This window comes from Bombus vancouverensis, chromosome 11 (genome assembly GCF_051014615.1).
Source record: "Bombus vancouverensis nearcticus chromosome 11, iyBomVanc1_principal, whole genome shotgun sequence".
NCBI lineage: Eukaryota > Metazoa > Arthropoda > Insecta > Hymenoptera > Apidae > Bombus > Bombus vancouverensis.
The window spans coordinates 10,891,780-10,916,244 of NC_134921.1; the positions used below are offsets into that span (position 1 = coordinate 10,891,780).

The 24,465-nt window shown below is 34.1% G+C and overlaps 5 protein-coding genes across 6 annotated transcripts; 4 read left to right on the top strand and 1 right to left on the bottom strand.

The window, feature by feature from the left end:
- Nucleotides 1–4,044: 4,044 nt before the first annotated feature.
- On the top strand, nucleotides 4,045–6,106 carry LOC117154676 (mitochondrial 2-oxoglutarate/malate carrier protein). The gene is made up of 6 exons (XM_033329858.2): nucleotides 4,045–4,326; nucleotides 4,652–4,867; nucleotides 4,961–5,091; nucleotides 5,158–5,328; nucleotides 5,402–5,501; nucleotides 5,580–6,106. Exons 1-6 carry the CDS (start codon nucleotides 4,268–4,270, stop codon nucleotides 5,782–5,784), a joined length of 882 nt encoding a protein of 293 aa, XP_033185749.1. The 5' UTR covers nucleotides 4,045–4,267; the 3' UTR covers nucleotides 5,785–6,106.
- Nucleotides 6,107–6,428: 322 nt separating this feature from the next.
- On the top strand, nucleotides 6,429–10,816 carry Rev1 (Rev1 DNA directed polymerase). Of its 2 annotated transcripts, XM_033329855.2 has the most exons (6): nucleotides 6,429–6,916; nucleotides 6,994–8,368; nucleotides 8,456–8,897; nucleotides 8,965–10,117; nucleotides 10,340–10,482; nucleotides 10,644–10,797. In XM_033329855.2, the coding sequence occupies exons 1-6, from the start codon at nucleotides 6,863–6,865 to the stop codon at nucleotides 10,795–10,797; spliced, it is 3,321 nt and encodes a 1,106-aa protein (XP_033185746.2). In that variant the 5' UTR covers nucleotides 6,429–6,862. The 2 variants fall into 2 exon arrangements, with proteins under 2 accessions (XP_033185746.2, XP_033185747.2); XM_033329856.2 differs by lacking the exon at nucleotides 10,340–10,482 and having other exon boundaries at nucleotides 10,644–10,816.
- Nucleotides 10,817–11,107: 291 nt separating this feature from the next.
- Nucleotides 11,108–13,984, bottom strand: bur (GMP synthase burgundy). Its single transcript, XM_033329857.2, has 8 exons — nucleotides 13,764–13,984; nucleotides 13,442–13,654; nucleotides 13,064–13,361; nucleotides 12,420–12,897; nucleotides 12,095–12,336; nucleotides 11,831–12,001; nucleotides 11,313–11,744; nucleotides 11,108–11,230 (listed from the first exon to the last, which is right to left on the bottom strand). Exons 1-8 carry the CDS (start codon nucleotides 13,982–13,984, stop codon nucleotides 11,129–11,131), a joined length of 2,157 nt encoding a protein of 718 aa, XP_033185748.1. The 3' UTR covers nucleotides 11,108–11,128.
- Nucleotides 13,985–15,401: 1,417 nt separating this feature from the next.
- LOC117154845 (cytochrome b5 domain-containing protein 1) lies at nucleotides 15,402–16,695 on the top strand. Its single transcript, XM_033330190.2, has 2 exons — nucleotides 15,402–16,134; nucleotides 16,222–16,695. The coding sequence occupies exons 1-2, from the start codon at nucleotides 15,520–15,522 to the stop codon at nucleotides 16,471–16,473; spliced, it is 867 nt and encodes a 288-aa protein (XP_033186081.2). The 5' UTR covers nucleotides 15,402–15,519; the 3' UTR covers nucleotides 16,474–16,695.
- Nucleotides 16,696–16,700: 5 nt separating this feature from the next.
- LOC117154846 (malate dehydrogenase, mitochondrial) lies at nucleotides 16,701–19,104 on the top strand. Its single transcript, XM_033330191.2, has 6 exons — nucleotides 16,701–16,875; nucleotides 16,947–17,236; nucleotides 17,915–18,172; nucleotides 18,252–18,384; nucleotides 18,676–18,878; nucleotides 18,937–19,104. The coding sequence occupies exons 1-6, from the start codon at nucleotides 16,701–16,703 to the stop codon at nucleotides 19,030–19,032; spliced, it is 1,155 nt and encodes a 384-aa protein (XP_033186082.2). The 3' UTR covers nucleotides 19,033–19,104.
- The last annotated feature ends 5,361 nt before the right edge of the window (nucleotides 19,105–24,465 follow it).

Below are 24,465 nucleotides of genomic sequence, written 5' to 3' on the forward strand. Positions count from 1 at the left end.
GATGTTCTCTTGCAGTAATTTTGCTGTAAATAAATCAGCAAAACGTATTACTTAAGAGCATTCGTGTTTTCACTTTCACATATGTGAGCAGAACGTTCAACGTTCAATATCGCAAAGTCTTCGCTTCAAAAGACTTTAAGATCTATCGGGGAGAACGAAGTTTTAAACTTTAGCGTAGCAATAATATGCACAACAAATTTCGATGTATCCGCTGACGTCCAAATTAGACAGTAGTTATTGTAAAGTAGTATTTATCATCGCAGTAAAGATGTTGATTTCAAGGTAGGTAAGACAAGTACATTAATGAAGGAGGTTATTCAAATGATTAATTTTAAAATTAATGTATCATACGAGATTATTACGCGGGAGATGTATCCAATTGTAAGTATTTCTTGAACAAATTCAATGTAAATATTATATCGCTATTAAAAATATGTGATAAGGCACGGCTTTGGCCATGCACAACAATTGTATTCGTTCATCTTTCATCGTCATTTGTGAAACATCAAAAAATTATTCGTCTACTTATGATATCGGGCACCCACGAATCAGTATCTACAATTTGATTTCAACGAATATAAGAATTGAAACATAAGATGATCAATCGTTTAACCTACTTACATTCTCATTCCTTGAGCGCACAAACAATGATGCAATACCAATGTTTTCTAAAATAATCGTTCGAATATATTACGTCATAGAGATAAAACGTGTAAAGTATGATATTTGTATTTATTATATCATAATTTCACAAATGTCAATGAAAGCAGCTGTTTTATAAATATTTCATATATTTTGTTATACTATTTCTATGCTCCTCACCTTATAATTCAAGCTAAACATATTGTAATATTTAACCTACTCTCACGTATTCTACTACTTTTTACACTCTCCGAGAAACTAACTACGAAAGAAACATTTGTCATCTTAACATGTATGAAAATGTCAGTAAGCACAAAATATGATTATTCCTTAACGCACATTTCAGTGTGCTCCAAGTTGACGAAATTTAAGGATAACGTACTAAACTGTGCAATCACGGTACAGTATAATAATTTTAATTTAACTATTACATTGAAAATGAAGAGGAAAAAGAAAGTTGTTGTTTATGTCTGATATGATACAACATAAATTTATGCATCTAATGTATACATGTACGGATACACGTATACATACAGACGTATGTATACTATCACCACTTCCCTGTATGAACTTATTATTGGTTAATAAGTTTATGCCAAACATAGAAGGAAAGAGATATCAAATTATCAGAGATATAGCTAAATTTAATCACATTTTTTATCGTACACTTTTTAACCAATCTAGTTAGAAAACTTTAAATCAACGGCCTTAAAATAAAAACTTATTGTTCTCACTATTCTTGCATACCAAAGATAATCTAGGATCTAGGAATATGGTTTCTACGTAACTGACGCCTATGATTTTCCGTATACACTTGGTATATCAAATTACAAAACACCTTCGAAAGCCACATTCAGATTGAATCGTGAAAAAATACATATACACACATACTGTCCGAACAAAACATTTTACATCGTTTTTATACCTAATTGTCGAGTGCAATTTTCCAGGGGCGTTAAATATCGAGTTATGTTATATCAATCGCAAATATAAATATTGTACAGAAAGAGAGGCATATAATTGGAAAATGATAGAATATATTTATAATTACATTACGATTGATGGGATCTTGAAAATACTAATGTTAATAAATAATCTTCAAAATGTCTCTTTTAAATAACTTGGCTAAAATACGTCTCTATCGTACACGTACGAACTCTTCATCAATTATTTCAAGAGGAAAAATACTATTAATTTAATGTGCATATTATTCTTTTCGGTATAACAAAAAACTGAGCAGCAAATACAATTAACAAAAGAAGAGTCAACCTGCTAAAATCTTTCAGACGTTTGTAAATATTGTTATCTGCTTACTGTACAGTGTGTATCGTACAATTGGTTCTTTGTTCACTCGTCTCATTATAAAAAAAGAAGAAATAAAAATAATTACAGAAGTGTTTGGTCTAAATTTTCTTTCGTGTAATCACATGTTACTTTTGAATCTTATTTTATATTTTTTACATATGGATTTAAAATATCGAAATACTCTGTTAATCTATTCTAAACTCTAATATTTCTAGAAGATACATTATCTTGTTATTTAGAGTAACGGAATATTTTTCAATATTGCTTCCATTCGTTTTTATGAGTGCAGCCATTTTACGCCATATTTACATATCGTTGTGAATGAACGGTACGATCTCGAATCTCGACTATATGTACTTATTGTTACCGAGACATGTTTCGATACAAAAGGATTCCCGGGTGCATTGAAATAACGAATCAAGTATCGAAAAAGATCAAATGGCTACATATAGAACAAGATTCTTAAAAACATAATCGATATTCATGTACATATAAAGATTTCGATCGTAAATCATACACATACATAATATATATGTATGTACACATTCTCCGAAGTATGCATATTTTAAAAATTTTCAACTTCAGTACTATGCTGTAATATCACATTTCAAAAAGATACATTAATATTACGTATAGCTCTGTATATTTTGTATAAATATCAAATATCAAATTACTCGTTGTTTGAACAAGAAAGCCATATATTACAAAACAAAGTAGGAATCATTGGCGTCGCACTTGCAACAAGGATCATGGTATATTCTACTCTTTGATCGATATATATATATATCAATATTTTCTACTTTACACCGATTTATAACCATATTATGTATGTTACGTGATTGTATTCAACTTACTTGTCCACGAAAAGAAGCTTTCCTCAAGTGCTTTTTGTCGATCCTGTTGCAGCAGCTTGTCATCCCTTTTTTCCAATCACACTCACAAATCTTTCTAATAAAGTTCGCGTCGTGTCGGCAGGAAGCTGCACACGTACGTTAATTTAGAACGGGTTACTATCTAAGTCAACAAAGTTCATAAATTATTAAAATGAAAATTATATAAAATTGAATAAACATAAAACTAATGAGAAAAATACAGTTTACATTTTTAATTTTATTTTTTACATTTATAAATATCTAATTCATTTTGAATAATCTTTTCCATCGAAGTGTTCCCTACATTTTCATATTTTTGCACGACTTTTTGAATGTCACACGTAGTGTTCACATGACCTCACATTTTCAGTTACTAACTCGGTACGTGACTTTTTCGTCTCCGTAAATTTCTTAACAAATTGTTTAAAAATTTTGCGAATTTGAAATACATAGTGTTCGAAAATGTGAAGAAAACATGCAGTACATGGAAACGAGGTGATTGTGGTAAGTTTTTTCAAATATTCAATGTAATGTTGAAAAATATTTAAATATAATTTCATTGCTATTATGCGAAAATTTTCGAAATTTTCGAATTCTGTATGGGTATATATATAGATTCGTTTGATGATAAATTTAAATATAGAAAGACCACTTCATAATAATTAATGAGACAAAATAAGAAATACTAAAAATTTAATTTAAATTCATTTAAATTTGAACCAATGGAATATTCTTGTTCGTTTATAATAAAATGTAACAAATTAAAAATTACGTAATATCTAAATTATATTATTCATTTTTATACACGTCTTAATAAATTTTAAGATTATCTTCTTTTCATGATTTTATTATCTCTTTACATCTGAAGTAATCGTCTCCCCTCTCTCACTCTCTTAATACATATATAAGTATGTACATATATATGTATGGATGAGTGTTATTATCGATAGTCGACATTCAAAAATTTTTTGAATGTGCAATTTAAACAATAAAATTTTATAAAATTAAACTATCATTAATAAACTAATAATTAACAATTTTTACGTAAAATAATTCTGCATTATCGGTATTATTTTATCATCATCGTTATCACAGTCGTTATTATCGCTCTAATTCAGTGATAGTTGAGTTTATCAAAATTCTTTATCAAGTGTGGTACATATCACAAGTAACTTTGTGCTACGAGATGTCGCTAAAATGCAAAAATTTGATAACTCAGTATGAGTTGGTATGGGAAAGGGTAAGCGAAGGATGGAATTTCTGGGATATTTGATAATCTTCCATTTAGATCATTTAAGTGCTCACACAAGTCTATATTGAGCTGGTGCTTATTTTTCTGCTTTTAAAATTTTGTAAATATCACGTTTGCGTCTACAACATTTTAGGCAACATCTAATTTAAAAATTACCTTTTAATTGTCAATATAAGTGTCATACAATATTGTTAAAATGAGTAATCAAAAGACAGTGCCAACTTCAATAAACTTCCTTTTTGGGGGAACAGCAGGGTTTGTTATTTTTATCATCTTAATTCATTCATTTGATTAAGAACACAATATACATTGTACATAGACATTCTAGGAAATTCAAGCAAAAGACAATTGTCTGAACACTTGCTTTAATTCAAGTATTAATTTTAGCTATCAAAAAGAAATTTAACATATTTGTATATATTTTCACGAAATATTCGTATCTGATGATATTTTAAAATAGATATTACAACTTACATAAGAGTCTGTATTAGCTTTCATATCTTCCTATATAAGAATAGATTCATGGCCATTTTACTATCAATGATTAGAAAGCTAAATTTAATTGATTACTTTATTTTAGAATGGCTGCAACATGTGTTGTTCAACCATTAGATTTAATAAAAAATCGAATGCAACTAAGTGGTACTAAGACGTCAACGATAAATGTAATATCTTCTATCTTAAAAAATGAGGGTGCTTTAGCTTTATATGCAGGCTTATCTGCTGGTTTATTGCGTCAAGCTTCATATACAACTACAAGACTTGGTACATATGAATGGCTGTCACAATTAATTTCGTGAGTACATGTATATTGAGAACATAGCCAATGTAAAAAAAGGTATCATGTACCAAATACAGTCATTTAATATTTCTTGTGATATTTGTTTAGAAAAGACAGCCAACCAAATTTTATAATGAAAGTATTGATAGGTTGTACTGCTGGTTGTGTAGGAGCATTTGTCGGTACTCCAGCTGAAGTTGCCTTAATTAGAATGACTGCCGATGGTAGACTACCTATTGGTACGCTCATTGTTAGTTGAATATTGAACAGAGGTTTTCCAATTCTTAGCAATGATGTATTTTTAGCTGAGAGACGCAATTATAAAAATGCATTTAATGCATTAGTTCGAATAGTCAAAGAGGAGGGCTTTTTAGCATTGTGGAGAGGTACTATTCCAACAATGGGAAGGGCTATGGTTGTAAATGCAGCTCAATTGGCATCATATTCTCAATCTAAAGAAATGTTACTTAACACTGGTTTGTAAACATGTAAATAAGTAAGAATCAAATGATTAACACTGGGATAATGTTTTTTTATATATTTGGATAGGATATTTTGGAAACAATATTACATTACATTTTGTAAGTTCTATGATATCAGGTTTAGTAACTACCGCTGCCTCTATGCCAGTTGATATTGCTAAAACAAGGTAAAGTTTCAAAAAATGTAAATTAGTGAAACAGTTAATGAAAACGCCTTCACACTTTGCATTATTAATGACTTGCAGGATTCAAAATATGAAAATTGTGGATGGTAGACCAGAATTTAAAGGTGCAGTAGATGTTATAATTCAGGTGTGCCGAAATGAAGGAATATTTTCATTGTGGAAAGGTTTCTTTCCTTATTACGCCCGTCTAGGTCCACATACTGTCTTGACATTTGTTTTTGTAGAACAAATGCGTGATTTTTACAGAACATCTGACACACTTTAATACACAAGCATGCAGTGAATTTTCAAAATGTCTAAGCAGCATTTTTGCCTATGTTTCGTTTTATATCTAACCTTTTCCAAGTTATATGCTTAGACTGAATGTTCACTCTTTCAATATAGCTTTTGTTTGTGTATTAATATTTGATAGACATTATACATGTATCTCGTACGTAATGCACGCACAATAATTATTAATTTTATATTTTAAATGTTGGATACCTTCATAACTTATGCGAACCTCACCTTATAGTTCGTCAAAGATTAGGTTATAGTACATACATACGTAACAAATCATACACGTGTTTACATCGATAAACAAATCTTATTACTTTATGAAAACAATACATTCTACTAACATTCTTCGCATATAAAGTATCGTTTTATATCATTTTTATTTTTTTATTTGTTTTTATTAAAAAACTGTATATTTTATGACTATATATTTACACATATGTATAAAAACTTAATATTACGAAATTATAAATTGTTTATAATAAATATAACAATTTCATAAAATTTGAAACTATGAATGAGACATTGGGATGTATAAATATTAAGTAACGAATATATAGTTACTATCAGTTTTTCATGTATATATATACTACTTAAATTGTATATATAATTGTTTAATAAACGAGAAAAGTTATTTTTGTGTATATTAATATGGTCTTCAATGAAAGATAAATAAATTATCTAATAACTCTCCCCAGAAGAATCGTTTGAATCGAGCGTTTAATACAAGTGGTTAATATGTAGACAGCGTGAAGTGATTTATCGTTACGTATTATATTTATCGCAAAGGTTGCAATGTTACGTATAAAATCGAAAACTAATTAATATGAATAATTTCTGTTCTATATAACATTACATTTTCAATGCTATTTAAATGGTTGGTTCGTATATTTAAATTATGTTCAGAATGTTCCACAAGGTATTTTATTTGCATAAGGTTATATGGGAATGAATATTTTTATCAAATATAAAAAGTCGATGTATATACATATGGAATACGATAATTATATGATAGTTTCATTTTAAAGAATTTCATACTCGTGTTATATGATATAAAATTTGTTATAATGTCAAGAAAAAGGAAAAGCAAAGCTTGGGGGGAAGATGGATTTGAAGATTGGGTATGTAAAAGACACTTAGAGCTTTTTAATAAAAGTAAACAAATTAAATGAAGAATAGAATAATGGGATAATTTTAGGGTGGATACATGGCTGCAAAGCAAGCGAAATTAGAAGAACAATTTCACAATGAAGCAGACAATGAAATTAAAACATCTAATATATTTGAAGGAATAGCAATTTTTGTAAATGGTTACACTAATCCAACTGCAGATGAACTTCGTCATTTAATGATGCAACATGGGGGCACATATCACCACTATATGAGGCCAAAAGCAACAACTCATATTATTGCATCTAATTTGCCATATTCAAAAATAATGTTATATAGGAAAAGTCAAAACCCAATACCTATATGTAAATCTGAATGGATTATGGATAGTATAAAGGCTGGTAGAATTTTAAATTTTCAAAAGTATTTGCTTTATTCTCATTGTACAGATGTACAACTACAATTAAAGTGTGCAATACAAAATACAGGAAATAAAACAAATGATACTTTTCAAACACATAATGTACAAAGAAATAATGAAGTAAATAGTTTAAAAATTGGTAATAGTAGAACTGAAACAATAAAACATACTTCTATACAAGAAAATACCTTCAATCCTGTATTACCAATGAGTTCAAGAGATACTCATTCAACAAAAAATTCAGAATTCATATCAGAATTTTATAATAATTCACGATTACATCACATTGCAACAATGGGAGCAACATTTAAAGAGTATGTTAATGAACTGAGAGATAAAAATAATGGAGAATTTCCAGGTCTTATTAGGTTAAAAAATATTAGATTGAATAGATCATTATTTGGTTCTCAATTAGAATTTAATATTGTCCCAAATGATTTACAAGAGGAAAACAAGATGATAGATAGTCAAGATTGTATTATAATGCACATAGATATGGATTGCTTCTTTGTCTCAGTTGGTCTTAGAGATAGGCCAGAGTTGAGAGGCTTACCAATTGCAGTAACACATGCAAAAGGCAATAAGGATGGAGAACACGGTTCATTATCGGAAATAGCATCTTGCTCTTATGAAGCAAGGAAAGCTGGCGTAAAAAATGGCATGTTCTTAGGAGAGGCATTAAAAATATGTCCTAATTTAAAACCAGTACCATATAATTTTGAAGGCTATACAGAAGTTTCCTACATGTTGTACGATATTGTAGCATCATACACATTAGATATTGAAGCAGTTAGTTGTGATGAAATGTATGCAGACTGTACAAAAATATTGGAAGAATCTTCTTTAACACCAATGGAATTTGCAACTATAATTCGACAGGAAATAAAAGAGAAAACTGGCTGTCCTGTATCAACAGGGTTTGGAAGTAATAAATTATTGGCAAGATTAGCAACAAGAAAAGCAAAGCCAGATGGTCAGTTTTATATACAACAGGAACATATTAATGATTGTGTTAGCACCTTCAATGTGCAAGACTTGCCAGGTAGGATATTTTGGGGGGTTAATGCAGTTAATTGATAATGTTATGTATATTCTAAATTTGTTTAATAATCTTAATTATTTAAATTAGGGGTTGGGTGGACAACAACACATAAATTAAACAATCTTAATGTACGAACATGTGCAGAGTTGCAAGCAATCTCATTGGCGACGTTACAGAAAGAATTTGGCAAAAAAACGGGTGATATATTATATAATATGTGTCGCGGTGTAGATCATTCAAAGCTTAATCTAGAACATGTTAGAAAATCTGTTTCGGCAGAGGTAAATTATGGAATAAGGTTTGAAAACAACGATGATGCAATAGACTTTTTAAAAAAGTTATGTCGCGAAGTATGTAATCGATTAAATAAAATTAACGCAAAAGGTAGATGCATCACCTTAAAACTTTTAATTAGAGCAAAAGAAGCACCTAAAGAAACTGAAAAATTTATGGGACATGGTTTATGCGATTACGTAACGAGATCAAAAAATCTTATCTCTCCCATTAGCGATGTCGATATTATAACAAAGTAAGTCAAAAATCGTTTTAATATTTCTGCGTAAAGCGATAGAATAATTTATTCGTGTTTACTTTAGGGAAGTTATTATACTTTGGAATCAAATGCAAAAAGTGCCTGAAGATGCAAGGGGCATCGGTATACAAATATCTAAACTAGAAATATTAAAAAATAAATCCCGTGGTACGACTTTATTAAATTTCATTAAAAATAAACCAAGTAGCACAGTTCAACGAACTATTGAAACAAATAAAGACAACGAAGTTCAACCCTTAACACATTCGGATGTTGTCGCAGTAGATTCTAACGACGTTAATAATGAGCAAAAATTGCACGTTCCATCCGGTATCAACGAATCAGTCTTTCCCGAACTTCCGAAAAGTAAAGGATTATCAGATGATAATAAAGATGGAGGTACTGTTAGCATACAAAATACGAACAAAACACAGCCACAGAAAAGTGTGCAAATGCATCATGAGAATTTTTTTAAAGAAACAAAACCTGGCATTTCCAGGCCAAAGGTGGAAATGCCACCTATTCAAGAGATCGACATGTCTGTTTTAATAGAACTACCTGAAGATATACGAAATGAAATTCTTAATGAATACAGTGCTAACAAAAATCAAAATCAAACGAATGCGAATACCAATAAAAATAGTAAATCTTCAACCAGTAAAGCAGCAACTTCTACAGAAATTAAATGCGATGAGCAAAATATATCTTATTCACAAGTGGATCCAGAGTTTTTAGCTGCATTATCGGAAGATCTAAGACGCGATGTTCGAATGTATTGCACTGTTAAAAATGCAGAATACAATTCGAAAAAAAGAAAGGATGGGATGAATAGTAATGGATCGGTAAAAAATAACGAAAATACGAAACAGATTAAAAAAGGGGAACCTAATTCCAAAAATAAAAATAGCAATAAAAATGGCAAAGCGACGACACATTCTAAAAATAAAAAAAAGAACGGACAAACATTAAACAAAGCATTGAAAAACGTAAATGAACTTGAACAGATATCGAAGAGTAAAACTAATACTGGTATTGCAAAATTCATAATGCCTCCCGTGGAAAAAACAACATCTGTGAATGATCGAATTACTACGGATGATACGGAGGCTATTCTTTCTCATAATCGTACTATCTCAGAAGATAATGACAGCGCGAACCAACATCAAGATATTTTAATTGACCTCGTAAATCGTTTACTTAATCTACCTCTGAAACAGGTAGCTGTTATTTATCATTATAGATTATTTTCTTTCTTTGATACATTTTGTCGGATAGATTAAAAAATGTTAAAGCGATCAGATGGTATTTAATTTCAAGCAAGTCACTTATGAAGGACCGAGTGCTCGATATGCATGCTTGATAATCCGGCTAGTCATCATGTTACCCGTTTAAACATAAATCTTGTAGAATTAATGCAAGTATAAAATACACGGTTGCAGGTAAAAATACAAATACAAACGTGGATCACTAATTCTAAAATCGTGAATGAAGTAGACTTTTTATCGCTTGCGACATTTCTTAGCATGCTCCCGGAGAAAAGGCGCATCGAAGATTTACATGTATTATTGAAAACCATGCATAGGTAATCTATTATGCAAATTTCATACGCACACCCTTGTAATAGGTGGATATTGAGTAATATAACACAGAGGATTCAGGGAATAGATATTATTTTACTCAGTTATGATAAATAAAAATGATATTAAAGATAATACATTAACTTATTTATGTTCGTATTTTTAGATGTATGACAAAAACTGGAAATTGCATTTGGCATGGGACATATAGGAAAACAGTAAAATACGTTCAACATTATATGCAAATTGAATATAACAGTAACCTCATGGTACCACCAATCAAATGCAACCTTTTGCAATGTAACAGTGATGTAATGTAAATTTTTCGAAATTTAATAAATTAATATTTTTACAATGAGGTTAATAAGAAACCTATTTACAAGCAAACATGATACTTACCTTCAATTTCATTGAACACAGTATCAGTATTCTTTAGGTAACATATTAATTTACAATCGAGAACATATTTTTTTCTGAAAGAACTATGCTCAAAGGTTTCATATAAATCGGTAAGAAGTCATAAACTTCGAATTCGTACGTATTTTTGTAATATATATATATATATATTTTTAAATATATTTTTTACTTTGTAGTTGTTACGCGCTGGGAAGGTGAAAAAATAGAAAGGGGTGAGTTAGAGATGAGCGTTTACTACTCCCATTCGGTAGTTCCTGGCGGTTTAGATGTTAAGTCGTATAAAACACGCGAGATACCGGGTATTGAAGATATTTCGGTCACCAATTTCTTCACCACCTATGGAAAAAAAGAAGTATTGATTTCTTATGCTTATATCCATTATATCGAATATGTATACACACATATGTATCAAACTTACATGTAATGGCAATTCCTTCCCAGGAATAGCTGGTGTGCCAGTCATAAAATCATTAGTAACGAATGGCCTAAGAACAACTGAACGTTGGCATGAGGGTATTCGAGAAGCAGCGTCGCGATCGAAATGTATGGGAATTAAAACTACTGGCATTTGACTGATTGCTCCCATACAACCATTAGTAGCTAATACTAAGTTTGCTACGTGATCTGCTTGTCGAAGCGTAGCTATCACATTCGATGTAAGATGAGTTGGTGTGATATCCGTTACAGAATGATGTAGGTGAGGACCAAAAATGAAGCACACACGATTTACATTATGACATACTCGCGGAATTAGTTTTGCGAGGAACAATAGATCCTTCCAATCTATACCCTCGGACAAATTTTCTTCGCTAGATAACCCTACTACATAGCTGTAACTTCTTCGATCTCCCTACATTGTACAGTAGATGTTTTAATCCTTGTAATCAGTCAGGTGGATTTATTAATCAGATTATTCGTAAGTGATGAACATTATACCTGTACTCCTACACTGCGTATAGGCAAGAGTGTTGCAGAAATATGTCGGTAACTTGAAAGCTGTCGTAAATATTGGCGTTCAGATTCACTAGTCGCACCTTCTACACGATTTAGTAATCCGTGTTTCTTTTGCAGCATTTGTTCGTATTCGGCCATTATTTTAACTATCACCTTGGATCAAATTATTAATTTGTTATTTTATGGGTTTTTTATGGAGAAGATGTTATTTATTATTCATTTTATCGATACTGTAAACGAAAATACCTGTGTTTCTGAAAAATCCTTATCCATATAAGGCTCATCTGCACATAGAATGCGTACAGCAAGTCCGGGACCGGGATACGGATGACGAGCAACTAATGATGCTGGTAATCCAAGATCACATCCTAATTGTCTTACTTCATCCTTATGAAAATCTTTTAAAGGTTCTACTATATGACCTTGTGCTCTTAGTGCTCTAACGAGTTCACTGTCATTGTGATGCGTTTTTATCGCATCTGCTTTACCTGATAGAAGTGTTTATATTTTATGTAAATTTGTTGCTTCTAACAGATATGAAAGAACAATGCATTTACGACTATTAATTTACCACTAGCTAATGCACTCGCACTTTCTATAAGGTCAGGCCTGAGAGTGCCTTGTCCAAGAAACACTTCTTCTGGCTTCAAACCCATCTCTGCCATTGCTTCATTGGCTACTCTCACAAAAACATCTCCTATGATTTTTCGTTTCTCTTCTGGGTTGGTTGTCGCACACAACATTTTAGTTAATCTAGTTCTTGGGCTAGTTGCTGTTCCACATATTCCTTTGTTGTTTATAGTATTTGCATTGGTTACTGGAGTAACGTTATCCAAGGGTACTGATGTAGTCCCTTGCATGAAGCAGCGACCGGCATTGACGACTCTTAATCGAATTCCCAATTGTGCTAAACTTTGTTCCACAAATTGTGTCTCTCCTTTCCGCATAAAGCCATTATTGATATGCAAAGCTATGACTTGTTCCTTATTTAAAGCTTTATGTAATAGTGCTGCACATACCGTAGAATCCACACCGCCACTCACTAATAACTATGATTGTTTTTTTCTATTTTAATTGACAATCACATTTTATCATACATTATACTACGTTTCTCAAATATTTTCAACAATTTTACGAATCTTTTCAAGGAATACGAATTCTAGTAAATTTCTAATAAAATTACCTAAATGCTGATTATATAAACCTGTATCTTACCAAAACTTTTTTGTTGCCAACTGTATCTTTGATATACTGAATACACTGTGCCTCCCGACCGCGCAGCGTATAATTACCAGTGAGGCCAGCAATACCAAACAAAAAATTGTGTAACATTGTTTTTCCATTAGGTGTAAGATCTACTTCTGGATGAAATTGTACTCCATACAAATTCATTTTATCACTTGCTATTCCTGCTATAAAGTTTGATGATCTCCCAGTGATATGAAAGCTATCAGCCACCCTATCTATACTGTCTCCATGTGTTAACAGTACCATTTGTTCTTTCTCCAAGCCCCTGACAAATTATTCATTTTTTAAATATCTTACATTTAAAGGTAAAAGCACGGAATGGATCATTTGTTTCGACTCACTTACTTAAATAATAGGCACTTGGAGTCTATTTCAATGGGAAACTGACCATCTTCTCTGCCTTCTTTACTTATTACTGTACCACCAAATTCTTTATTCATCATTTGCATTCCATAACAAATACCTAGTACTGGAATTCCTATTCTGAAGATGTCTGCATCATATTTAGGTGCATCTTCTGCATATACTGAACTTGGCCCTCCAGAAATTATGATAGCTCTAAAAATTTATATTCAAAATATAATTAGTGTTTGTATGTTCATATATACATATGTATATATATAAATACCCAGTTTCTAATATAGAAACAGATGATTTGTGATCTTACTTATAACCCTTTTCTTGGAGAGTGAATGCAGATGTATCCAGGGGCAGAATTTCACTGTGCACATTTAATTCACGAATTTTTCGATCTATCACTTTACCATATTGTGCCCCTGCATCCAGAATGGCCACTTTTTCATCGACACATGCCATGCCCAATGTTGCTTCGTTAGCTCCATTATTTCTCTCTGCGCGAAACAATAATCCGTCCGCGCTTTTTTCCATTTCAAAATTTCTTGTATTGCTATTGCTATTGCTATTGCGGTGATTTGAATAATCCTATAAGGATATGACAAATTCAATGAAAAATCAAATATAAGTAAACAAATAATAAAATAACACATAAATCTATTTTTAGCTTTCCTGATAGTATACTCAAACTTAGCTGCTATAATGTAACAAAGAACAGGATAAAGAAAAATTTTTCCATTTGTTAAAATTAAAAAAATGTTGTGGCAGAGGAAAATTATATGATTGTAGTCAATAATACAGCAAATAATTTAAAAAAATGATCTTTTATATTATCATTTGAAGTTAGATCAGCAGTTTATTAGGAAATAATTCTAAGGTGCATACTACCTCAAGTTCATTGTTTATTAATTACTGTATCATTTTCATGTTATTGAAAACAAATGAGCAAAATTGGATTACATACTTCAATTACAAATGTAAAGTTTTTTTATTATATGAGACTGATGTTATAAGCTTCTCATTTTAACAGATGGAAAAGATATACAAACAACCCTGTTACAAATAATATCTAAAGATATCGCTGCATGTAAATGCTATTATAGTATGTCACAACCCAGTATAAGCTCTGACAACTACTGTACATTATAGATATTTGATTCATATGGGAAATTTATTTGAAAATATATACGTGCATATTTTATATTATTTAACGAATGACCTAAATGATGTTTTGAAAAGAACCATTAAATATGACGTTCAACAAAAAATAAATAACCGGCCGTAAATTTTATGAGCACGTTTCTTAGAAACGAGAGTACTATAATAGCATATCTACTACATGTATCATCTTTTTAGAGACCAGTAAAATGCATCAAAAGACTTACCAAATTATACGAGGCACAGAATATTTCACGCCGAAATCACCAACTAACGTAAAATTAATTACAGCAAAACAGAATGTGCACTCTTTGGACGAGGCAGCCATTCAATCGCCTGCAATAGTCACAATGCAGTGACTGCCTTCAGCTTGAAAGTAACGTAGGAAACCAACAGTATAATCTAAAAGTTCCTAGCAAAATTCAATACTTATTACATTAGTCGATCAATTTTTGAAAAAATATCATCTTATATGGTGAACGATGATTGCTACTTTGCGTACCTGCTGACACTCCACCATTTAATATTTTTTCTTCGACAACTGTTTCTCTAATTATCAAGCTTGCCTATAATCCGTCTAGTTTTTTCGTGGAATAGGACGAACATGAAGATAGTAAATTCTGACATTTATTGAGCAGCATTTTTTGGGCATGTTTAAGGATTATATGTGTTTATTGTTTTTTATATATTTATATAATAAAGCATACTTGTAAATATATCACAAGGTTAATTGTGATCTGTCTCTATGATGTTTATGACTGAATGTTAATTCAATACTCTTGACTATCTCAAAACTGCAGCAGTCATATTTGACGTGTTAAAATAAAAAAATTATCTTATCGCGCGAATGTTTTCTTGATTTAAAATGTTTCGACATAGTTGCTTAACATTGCTTTAAAGCACATGTATGTATGTATACATATTTATTTATTTATTTATATTATATAGTACATTCAAATGAAAATCACCCACGACAAATTTCAGTAAAAGGAAGAAAACGTAATAAAGGATATGGCAGATTTTGTAAAATGTCATTTGTAAGTCAATCTTGTTTGTTGGAGGAAAAAGATATTTACAGAACTAGTAAAGATTTTACAGATGACGTATCCAAGGCAGTCAAGTATTTTCTACCGACAGAAATTGCTGTTCATAATACAGAAATTGATTGCTGGATTTCGTATCATGACGTAGTGTATGATTTGACTGATCTTTGTAAAATTTGGGCGAATAAAAGGGAGATCAAACCAATATTAGCTTATGCTGGTAAAGATATAAGTCATTGGTTTGATCACGAAAAAAATGACATTAAACATTACATACATCCTGTTACGGGAGTATTGGTACCATATTGTCCTCATGGTCCGATTCCGGATGTAACACCTTCCGTAGTACCTTGCAGTACTTGGCGACCCTTAGATAAATGTCCTTGGTGGCTCGATGAAAAATATAAAAAAGGATACTTAACCAAAAATGCACGTCCATGTAGAATTTTAAATGTCCTCGTCGGAGTACAAGTTATTATAATGGTAGAATACTAGATGTTTATCGTTCAAAAAGACAGATCTTTATTTTATTGTAATAAAACGTGTTTACAATCGACGTGTTAATGAAAGAATTTCGTAAAGGTCTGTGAGGAAGATTCCATTAGGCGTATTCAAGAACGTGCTCTTATTTATAACGAAAATGGAAAATCTTATACGTGGAAGTTTGAAGGGAAGGATTTGAATATCGATTTAACTTTGACAGAAAATGGTATTCCAGATGAACGAGATCGTTTTGTCGCTTGCGGTCTCCCTGAAGATTATTATATTCCATGTCTCATGTGTTATTATAATGAAAAATCTAATGATAATACAGATGAATAGGCAGAAATGGTGGGAAAAATTCTAGGGTCTATACATATGTATATGAAAGTAAAATGAACATGAATTATTATTCGAAGAAAAGTTTCCTACGGTATCATCGTATAATAGTTAAAGCAAATACAAAAGATGGCACCACGACCACTTTAGTCAACATAAGTCAGCTAACTTTCATTTAAGGAAATGAGAACTTTATCTCGTTCGGTAGGCCTTTATAAAATTCAACGACAATGTTTTCACCTATAACGATTCGTACTTTTCGAAATTTGACATCGCGTATTTCTCACGGCAGATATTTTTATCCTCTGACTAAAAAGAATGCTTTTCAAATTACTAGTACACAAATTGATGCCTTCTCTTCGAAATCTATGAAAGTAGCTATTTTGGGTGCTGCTAGCAAGACTGGTAATTTAGGTTACATTCCCTTCCTTTTTCTACTGTATATTTTACATACTGATTACGTTGTCACGCTACAGGGAATAGTCTTTCACTGTTTCTGAAACAGTCACCTCTGATCGATGAACTGGCAATTTTCGATAATAAATGCGTTTATGGTCTTGCGCTGGATTTGAATTATATCGACACGAGGTGCAAGGTTAGTACGTGTAATTGTCCTGAAACGAGTCTCGAGCACACGCTCGAAGGAGCGAAAATAGTAATGATCGTAGCAGATGACAGGATCAAAGAGAACCAACACGAAGTCTTGAAATCTAATGCAGATAGGCTATCAGATCTACTGCCGAACGTTATTAAATTTTCACCTCAGGTAACGAACTAGGCCGATTAATGATTATGTTCTTTTTATTATGAAAGACTATCTCTTAGATATTTTACTCGTGAAAAATATAGTCACACATACAAATTTTCCTACACCTTTCAAAACAGACCTTTTTCTTTTCTTTTTTAAACGAAGCACATAACGACGTATAATAAATGTTTCTTAATACAGGTATAAAAGAGTAATGAAAAAGTTATTAATTGTTTTGGTATAGAACACATTTACTTTGCAGTAAAATTTTGTAGCATTTTATTTCAGTAATAAATGGATGTTTTATAGGGTATTTAGGCTTATAACTGAGACAATAAAGATGCGTTATGGATTCGTATAATGGCACAACACCATGTTTTCTAGATGGTTGGCCGCTGTCTTTTTTATATGTAGTAGCTGACCTCGGCTTTTAACGCCCTCACAGCTTCATCGATTACAAGCAGGTTGTTTTCGACATTCTTCGTGACGATTTCAGACAAGGACAAGGATATTTGTCTTTGGTCATCTACATACCATTTCCTTTATAGCGATGTCGATGATGTGTTCCTTTTCGTGCCTTGTCTATTTTATTTCCGACCAAATTTAGCTTTGTAAACCTTTTTAAGGTCCGACCTGCAAGGCATCAATTTCAATGTCGACTTCTATGGCGAATATCTTTGGCCTTTTTTACTTTAGGCTATGGTCGCAGTCGTAATGAATCCGATAAATAGTTTAATACCTCTGGCAATGGAAATGTACAAAAAGGCTGGAATTTACGAGTACAATCGTCTTTTCGGTGTAATTAATTATAATTGTCTTAGAGCGAATACCTTCGCCGCAAAATTTATGGGTGTTGAACCAGAATGTATGATAGTACCTGTAATTGGCGGAGGTTGCCCGAAAACGTGTATTCCACTTTTCTCTCAAGCAAAACCTTCCACCGAATTATCTCAGGTTGTAAAAATTTCACTAAACGTTTCACAGTGCCTTTCTGATTATCACCGAGTAATCGATTAGTCCATTAATTAATTAGATAGAGGCTAGCAGATTGACACAGGCTGTAAGAATACCCAACGAAGAGTTACTGACATCGAGCAAAGTTAAAGAGAAAACATTCTTAACTCTGTCTTTTGCGGCTGCAAGATTTTGCATGTCTCTTTGTAAAGGTATTGTTACACTACCGTCCGTAAATTACAGAATTCTTAGTTTATCTAACAATAGATATAAATGAGCGTTGTAATTACTATTGCCATTATTAATTATTCATTATTATCGGAAACAAGCTTTTATTTACCAAGTTTTTCAAAGCCATTCTTTATCACACGGTTATGGTTGTTTTTCATCTCATAATGAAAATTGGCAAGTGTTTCCTGTTTTACGGACGGCAGTGTACATCAAATACGCAATATTTTTCATAATTAGATCAAAAATTCACATTTCGTTATTGAATTATTTAGCCTTACGACACGAAAGAAACGTGGTGGAATATGCATATGTCAGATCATGCATGATACCACAACTGACATATTTCGCTGCTCCCTTGGAATTAGGTCCTAATGGAATTCAGAGATATTTGGGTATTCCACCTTTGAGCGATTACGAATGCGAGCTTCTTAAAGCAGCTATACCTTGTTTAAAGGAAGCTATTAAACTTGGAGAGGTAATAAGATACTAAAAAATTATTGAGAAAACAAAATGACATCCTTAACTCTTCGCAGACTCTTGCTCTTGGACACGAAAATATTTCGTCCGAAGTATGCCCGCAACATACCGATTCGTGTGATCAAATGAATTCGCCTCGTACGTCTTCTTAACAAGCGATAATCGAAAGTATCAAATATTATCTTTCGTACACTACTTTGTTTTTATCAAAAAAAAAAAAACAATCATCGAGAAAGTGCATTGAATCATCGTAAAAATGGCTTCGATCAAATATATGTATAAAGTTTTCGAAATATATGTATAATGCTTAAGAAAGTACGGTTAAAGTTTCATTTAATAAAAGGACATTTCATTTGCACCAACCTAATTTGAACGTTTACTATATGAACATGCTTGTTCCGTCTTATACTCTATCGACGTTATTATCGCATATGCGCATAGATATAACGGTGATGCTCTAATTATAACAAGTCCGTTGGTTTCGTTTCGCGAGTCTCGAATTTACTCGTTTGTTGTAGTTGTGTATAAGCGACTTAACTAGCGTTGCCTAAACAAGGAAGTCTTTGGATCTGATAAGGACAAATACAATCCTGGTCTCAAAGATTCTAGAAGCGAACGCGGTTTTCGAAGAGCCACCGCATCACCGTGTCTCAGGTTACCAGGTAGATACGTGCAACAAAAGTAGAAGAAACTCGTCCTTTCCGCATTCCCGACACGCCATGGTGTTCCCAAGTGTGCGCGGCGACTGCAGACAAGATACGGACGACTGCAGCTGGCAACTCTTTGGCAGAAGGGATTATTGCGAAGTTACCAAGAGAGGGAGAACGCGCGGGTGTTACCTATTGCAAATCTTCGCTAAGCAAGTCTTAAACTCCCTACATTCCAGCGCGATTCAACCATAACTACGGCGAACAGCATAACAAAAATATAATAAATACAAGGTAGAAAACACAAGCATAGCACAGTGATCCAGGAGGTTTGGTTGCTCGATGATCTAAAAAGCATAATGATTTATTAGCTTATAGATTGCATGCGGCTATTATCCAGTGAATTTAATTCAAACGATAATATATAGCTTTCAGGCTTGAAAATTGCATTATTTTTCCAATGGTTTCGAGGTTAAACGTACCTATTTAAAGAGCCGTTGTTTGGTCCTGTGTGTGCTACCATACCTACGCACCATCTTCATCGAATCGTATTGCCACGCAAACTCGTTCCTCTTATATCGTTATTAACACATGGTCGTTCTTTTTCATCGTACGTCTCTTATTCCACTATTCGTTTTTTTCGATTCCATTACGCCGATCCATTGATTCGAGGCATAATCCGATGCTTTTAATGAAACCTCGATTGCAGCTAATGCACTGCTTAAATAGCTTCGAGTAACTATCCATCTTTCTGCTATAAACACCACCAGTCGACCTTGATGGTGTAAGCGATGAGAATCGTTCTGATGGGAACGATGAGTTTCAACGTGCTATCGACGCATATAAAGCGGTAAACCAAGTGGAGAAGAAAACAATTAAAGATAGGCACGATTGTCTTTCTCGTCGATAGAAATCTCGTAGTAGATTACATAGTAATTTTCAGCAATGTAAATACTACAATTTGTCATTTTTTAATCAGATGGATTATCCACTGGCGGAAGTTTGAAAATCGGATGTTTCTCTGATTCGTCTCTGACGGAACATCATCGAGGATGTGTACGCTTTTACGTGGTTCTTGCTACTGTAACTTAGGTATGTCGGTAACGCCAGCAACTTGCGCAGCAGGAAATTAATCGCATAGTTTCTCACGACATAATAGTTGCAATACCCATCTGCTAGTATTCTCGTCTCCGCAATTTGTGTCCATCATGCGCTAAAAACTTGGTGTCTATCGATAATTGCTTTAATTACAACGATGTTAACGGCTTCTGAAATCTTAAAAATACACGTACAAAGTTTTTCTCGCCTAATGAGAGCGAACTTACGCTAACTGGTATATTTAACGACGGCCGTTGGTCAACTAAAATCCGGGGTTCGTTTAGAAATTCCATTCACATACCGCTGCTTCGTACTGCATTTTCGACGTATACTATCGTTCAAAAGTATTCGCACACACACGTTTGCTTATTCTCGATAATACGCGATTTAATTGCAGAACCGCGAATAAAAGTTAGACGCCGGGAAATAAATGGGAGCAGTATCAGCGTATTAGTGTATTTCTTCGATCGGGATTCGATATTTTTACGATGCAAGTTGCGTCGACAAAATGTTTTAATCGATCCAACGATCCACGCGATCGTAGGTATTCGTATAACTGTCAACATCGATCGAACGAACTCAACGATTCTACCATCTAGAAATACATAAGCTTGTTGGTATTCGAGCATTAGAACGCCTCACACGATCGCTTTTTCTCCGGCAAGGCTGGCGCCGTCTGGCTCTTTCTTGTTGAATTCTTCTAATCAAAGAGGTTATCGAGGATTGCGTAGTATCGATCGGCCGTTCTTCTGCTCAAGGACGTAGATTGGAGGACATACATCGCGATTAAGAAGAGAAATCGCTCCAAGTGTAATAGTCGAGAAAGAATCCGTCTTAATGTCACGTTGCGTGAGAAAATCCTTTGAATCCCTCCGACCGTGTCACCATACAATACATTTTCTCTCGTTAATCGCTTCATATGCGTTTTCCTCCTGGTTTCCTTTCCATTACGAACAATGTGTTAAAGAAGCTGGTAAATACGGAGTACCGTATTACCAGTTAGTAAGCGGTAATATTTTCGGTTTAACGCCGGTGATACAAATTCATTAGCGCGATCGTAATTTTTCATAGCCGCTAATTCGTCACCTAAGGCGTTCGCTTGAACGATCAACGTATTCTAAGGACCGGTTATGAGGATGTATTAGGAAGATAAGAGGATACAGCAGAACAAATGGGCAGGAGGTGAATGTCCGAGCTGAGACCATTTGCTGATATGCCAAGTATCGGCGAGTTAAGACGCTAATCGTATCAACTGACAGTCACCCTACATACCTTACCTTCGTTTCTATCTCTTCGATTTTCAATCGGTTTTAACGTACTTGCGAATCTCGGTATCATTCGTTGCGGTTACAACGAAAAATCATGGTATCGATAGGCTACGTTCTGGTAGAATTTTTGTGCCGGTTGGTCGAAAGTATAGGGTCCGTTTTCCACCCTGATAGACTATATGCTTCGCCGGTGATATGTATAGTAACAATAGTGGGTATTGGCTATGCCCGAGATAGGTAGAGGAAAAAGAAGAAGGGGAAGAGCAGAAAAAGAAAGGGATGATGGGTGAACGGCCGCTGAATGGCACGACCTTCCGAGGAGGCCGGCTGAGCGGCCGACCGGCTGTACGACGTGGTTCTGCATGTGCACTCCCCCGCAAGAAGCTTCCGCGTTCGAAGAAGCACTTGAGGCTAGATGCGCGGAATATCGTGAGGAGCTTACGGTTTTTCGATGTAGGATAGGGCACAGACCAACGTACCATTGCTCGACATCGGGAAAATTCTACGAAATCTTTGCGCTAACGCGCACAGATGCTGCTCGATGCTTGAGAATACGATCCCGGATCATCCATTTCGTTCGTATATTCGCTCGATCGCTCGCTCGCTCGTTCGCTCGCTCCGCTCCGCTCCGTTCTGTCTCTCGATAAAGCGAAACCGAAGTCAAACTGTGTATCGAAGAGAAATCGATAGATCGCGGGGCAGTTATTGGTGTGCTTCGAGGCGATATTAAGTCGATTCGTTACGGCGTTACTCGCAGAGTTATCTGCCGAGTTGCATAGCGCGGCAGAAGATAGTGTGCCGTCAGCGTGCATACCTGTCCCTACAATCCACATAATCTTATTTAAGTACGGTTCTAATAATAGTTCGAGCGAACTTTTTACCCCGTCGGTATTAGCGGACGGGGTATGTATATCCTATTTTCTCTCATTGTCAATGAAAAATACCTCGAGCCAGCAAACCGGCTGTACTCTCGCGGCAATACGGCTGCTCGCGTGGAGCTCTCTCAGCGGTGCGCAACGGGGCATAGGAGTGCAGTGACTTTGCACCGCGACTGCGCCTAACCTCGCAGATCGTCCACTAGTTTTCTCTCTTTTCTCCTTTCACTATTTACCTCCCTCTTTCTATGGTGCATTCAGATCCACCTACATCACCGCCATTGGCGCCTCTACGATCCTCCGCAGAGATCCTGCTTCTTGGGCCAAGGCGAGAGCATTGTTGCCAGGAGCTTTTAAGGGCAAAGGCATAGTTCATGCGTTGGAATCGCACCAAGCGTGGCTCGTTTACGATGCCGTGGCAACCAGATTGGCTTTTTCTTCTAGATTGACACGCATGCTTTCGATGTTTCCACCACTATAGAAATCATAGTCGTGGAATTTAAAGATAAATGCAATGTATCGAGATGTCTCAATTACTTTTTCGATACACCAAACGTTTGAACTTGATTCCTTGTTTTGCGAACTTTTAGAAATTAAAAAGTCTGTTTTTTTCTTCTAGATCGATATTGAACTTCGGTTTCAAACGAATTTACATTTCGAATAAATTTCTACACCGTTTTTAACCGTAATACTTGGAATCGTGACTTTTAGAAAATCTTGGAAAAGAATTCTTACCGCGGCCTTGCCTTTACCGAAACACGTTTCATCGTTTAATACGTACATAGCGAGGCAATGTACCGTGCACTTTTAAAACAATGTGCGTATCTGCTCGAGGCATCGCTGCTCGAATCCTTAGATACGAGAGTGGAACTGAAAGAGAAGAATCTCTTTCTTTCATGCAGCAGAGCGCGGCTGTCTTTAGTGAACCTAGACCTCGGAGGCATCCTTGAACTTGACGATACTCGTGAGGGCTGAGAAGAGAACTACGCGTTGCCACTCGAGGCACTTGTATCCAGTTATACGTGCATACTTCTATTTTCACATACTTCGCTTCGGTTCAAATTTTAGGGTAAAGTCGCAAGTGTCAGATGCTTCGTTTCTTCGTTAGTTCGTTTTTCTTAAGTGTTGAGAAAATTAAACTTTTAATTAGCAGAGGAATAAACGACGCGAACTTATTGGACAATTTAATGGAAAATGATTAAATCATCGTTTTCTTCTTCAAAATTCTGCACGACTATCGGAGTTGGTAGCAAACAAGGTATGAAATATTCCGCTGCGAGACGCCCGTTGCATTTGTAATAGCGATGCGACGTTGTAAACAAGCTGAATGTTAAAAATGAAATAATAAGCGTATTGTGACGTCGAGGATTCATCGTTTATAACGTTCTGTCCTGAAATCTTTCATCTTTTCGTGCACGGTAAAAACATTCAAGAATAATTATAAATTATGATAGTCATGGGTGTCCCTCCGTCAAGAACTCGCGTAATTTAAGATCAACACAAGGAACCCCACCGCGAATACCAATTTTGCATAATCGCATATTCCACTCGGCTCTTCGCTATATCGCGGCAGGGATTCACGCGTGCTTATTTTAGAATGTCTAGGCAATATCTTTGTATAATGGCCAAGATGCATGGACAACCGTAATTGTGCAGATTTAAATGTAAATATGAACAATGCTGCGAGTATGCTAAGT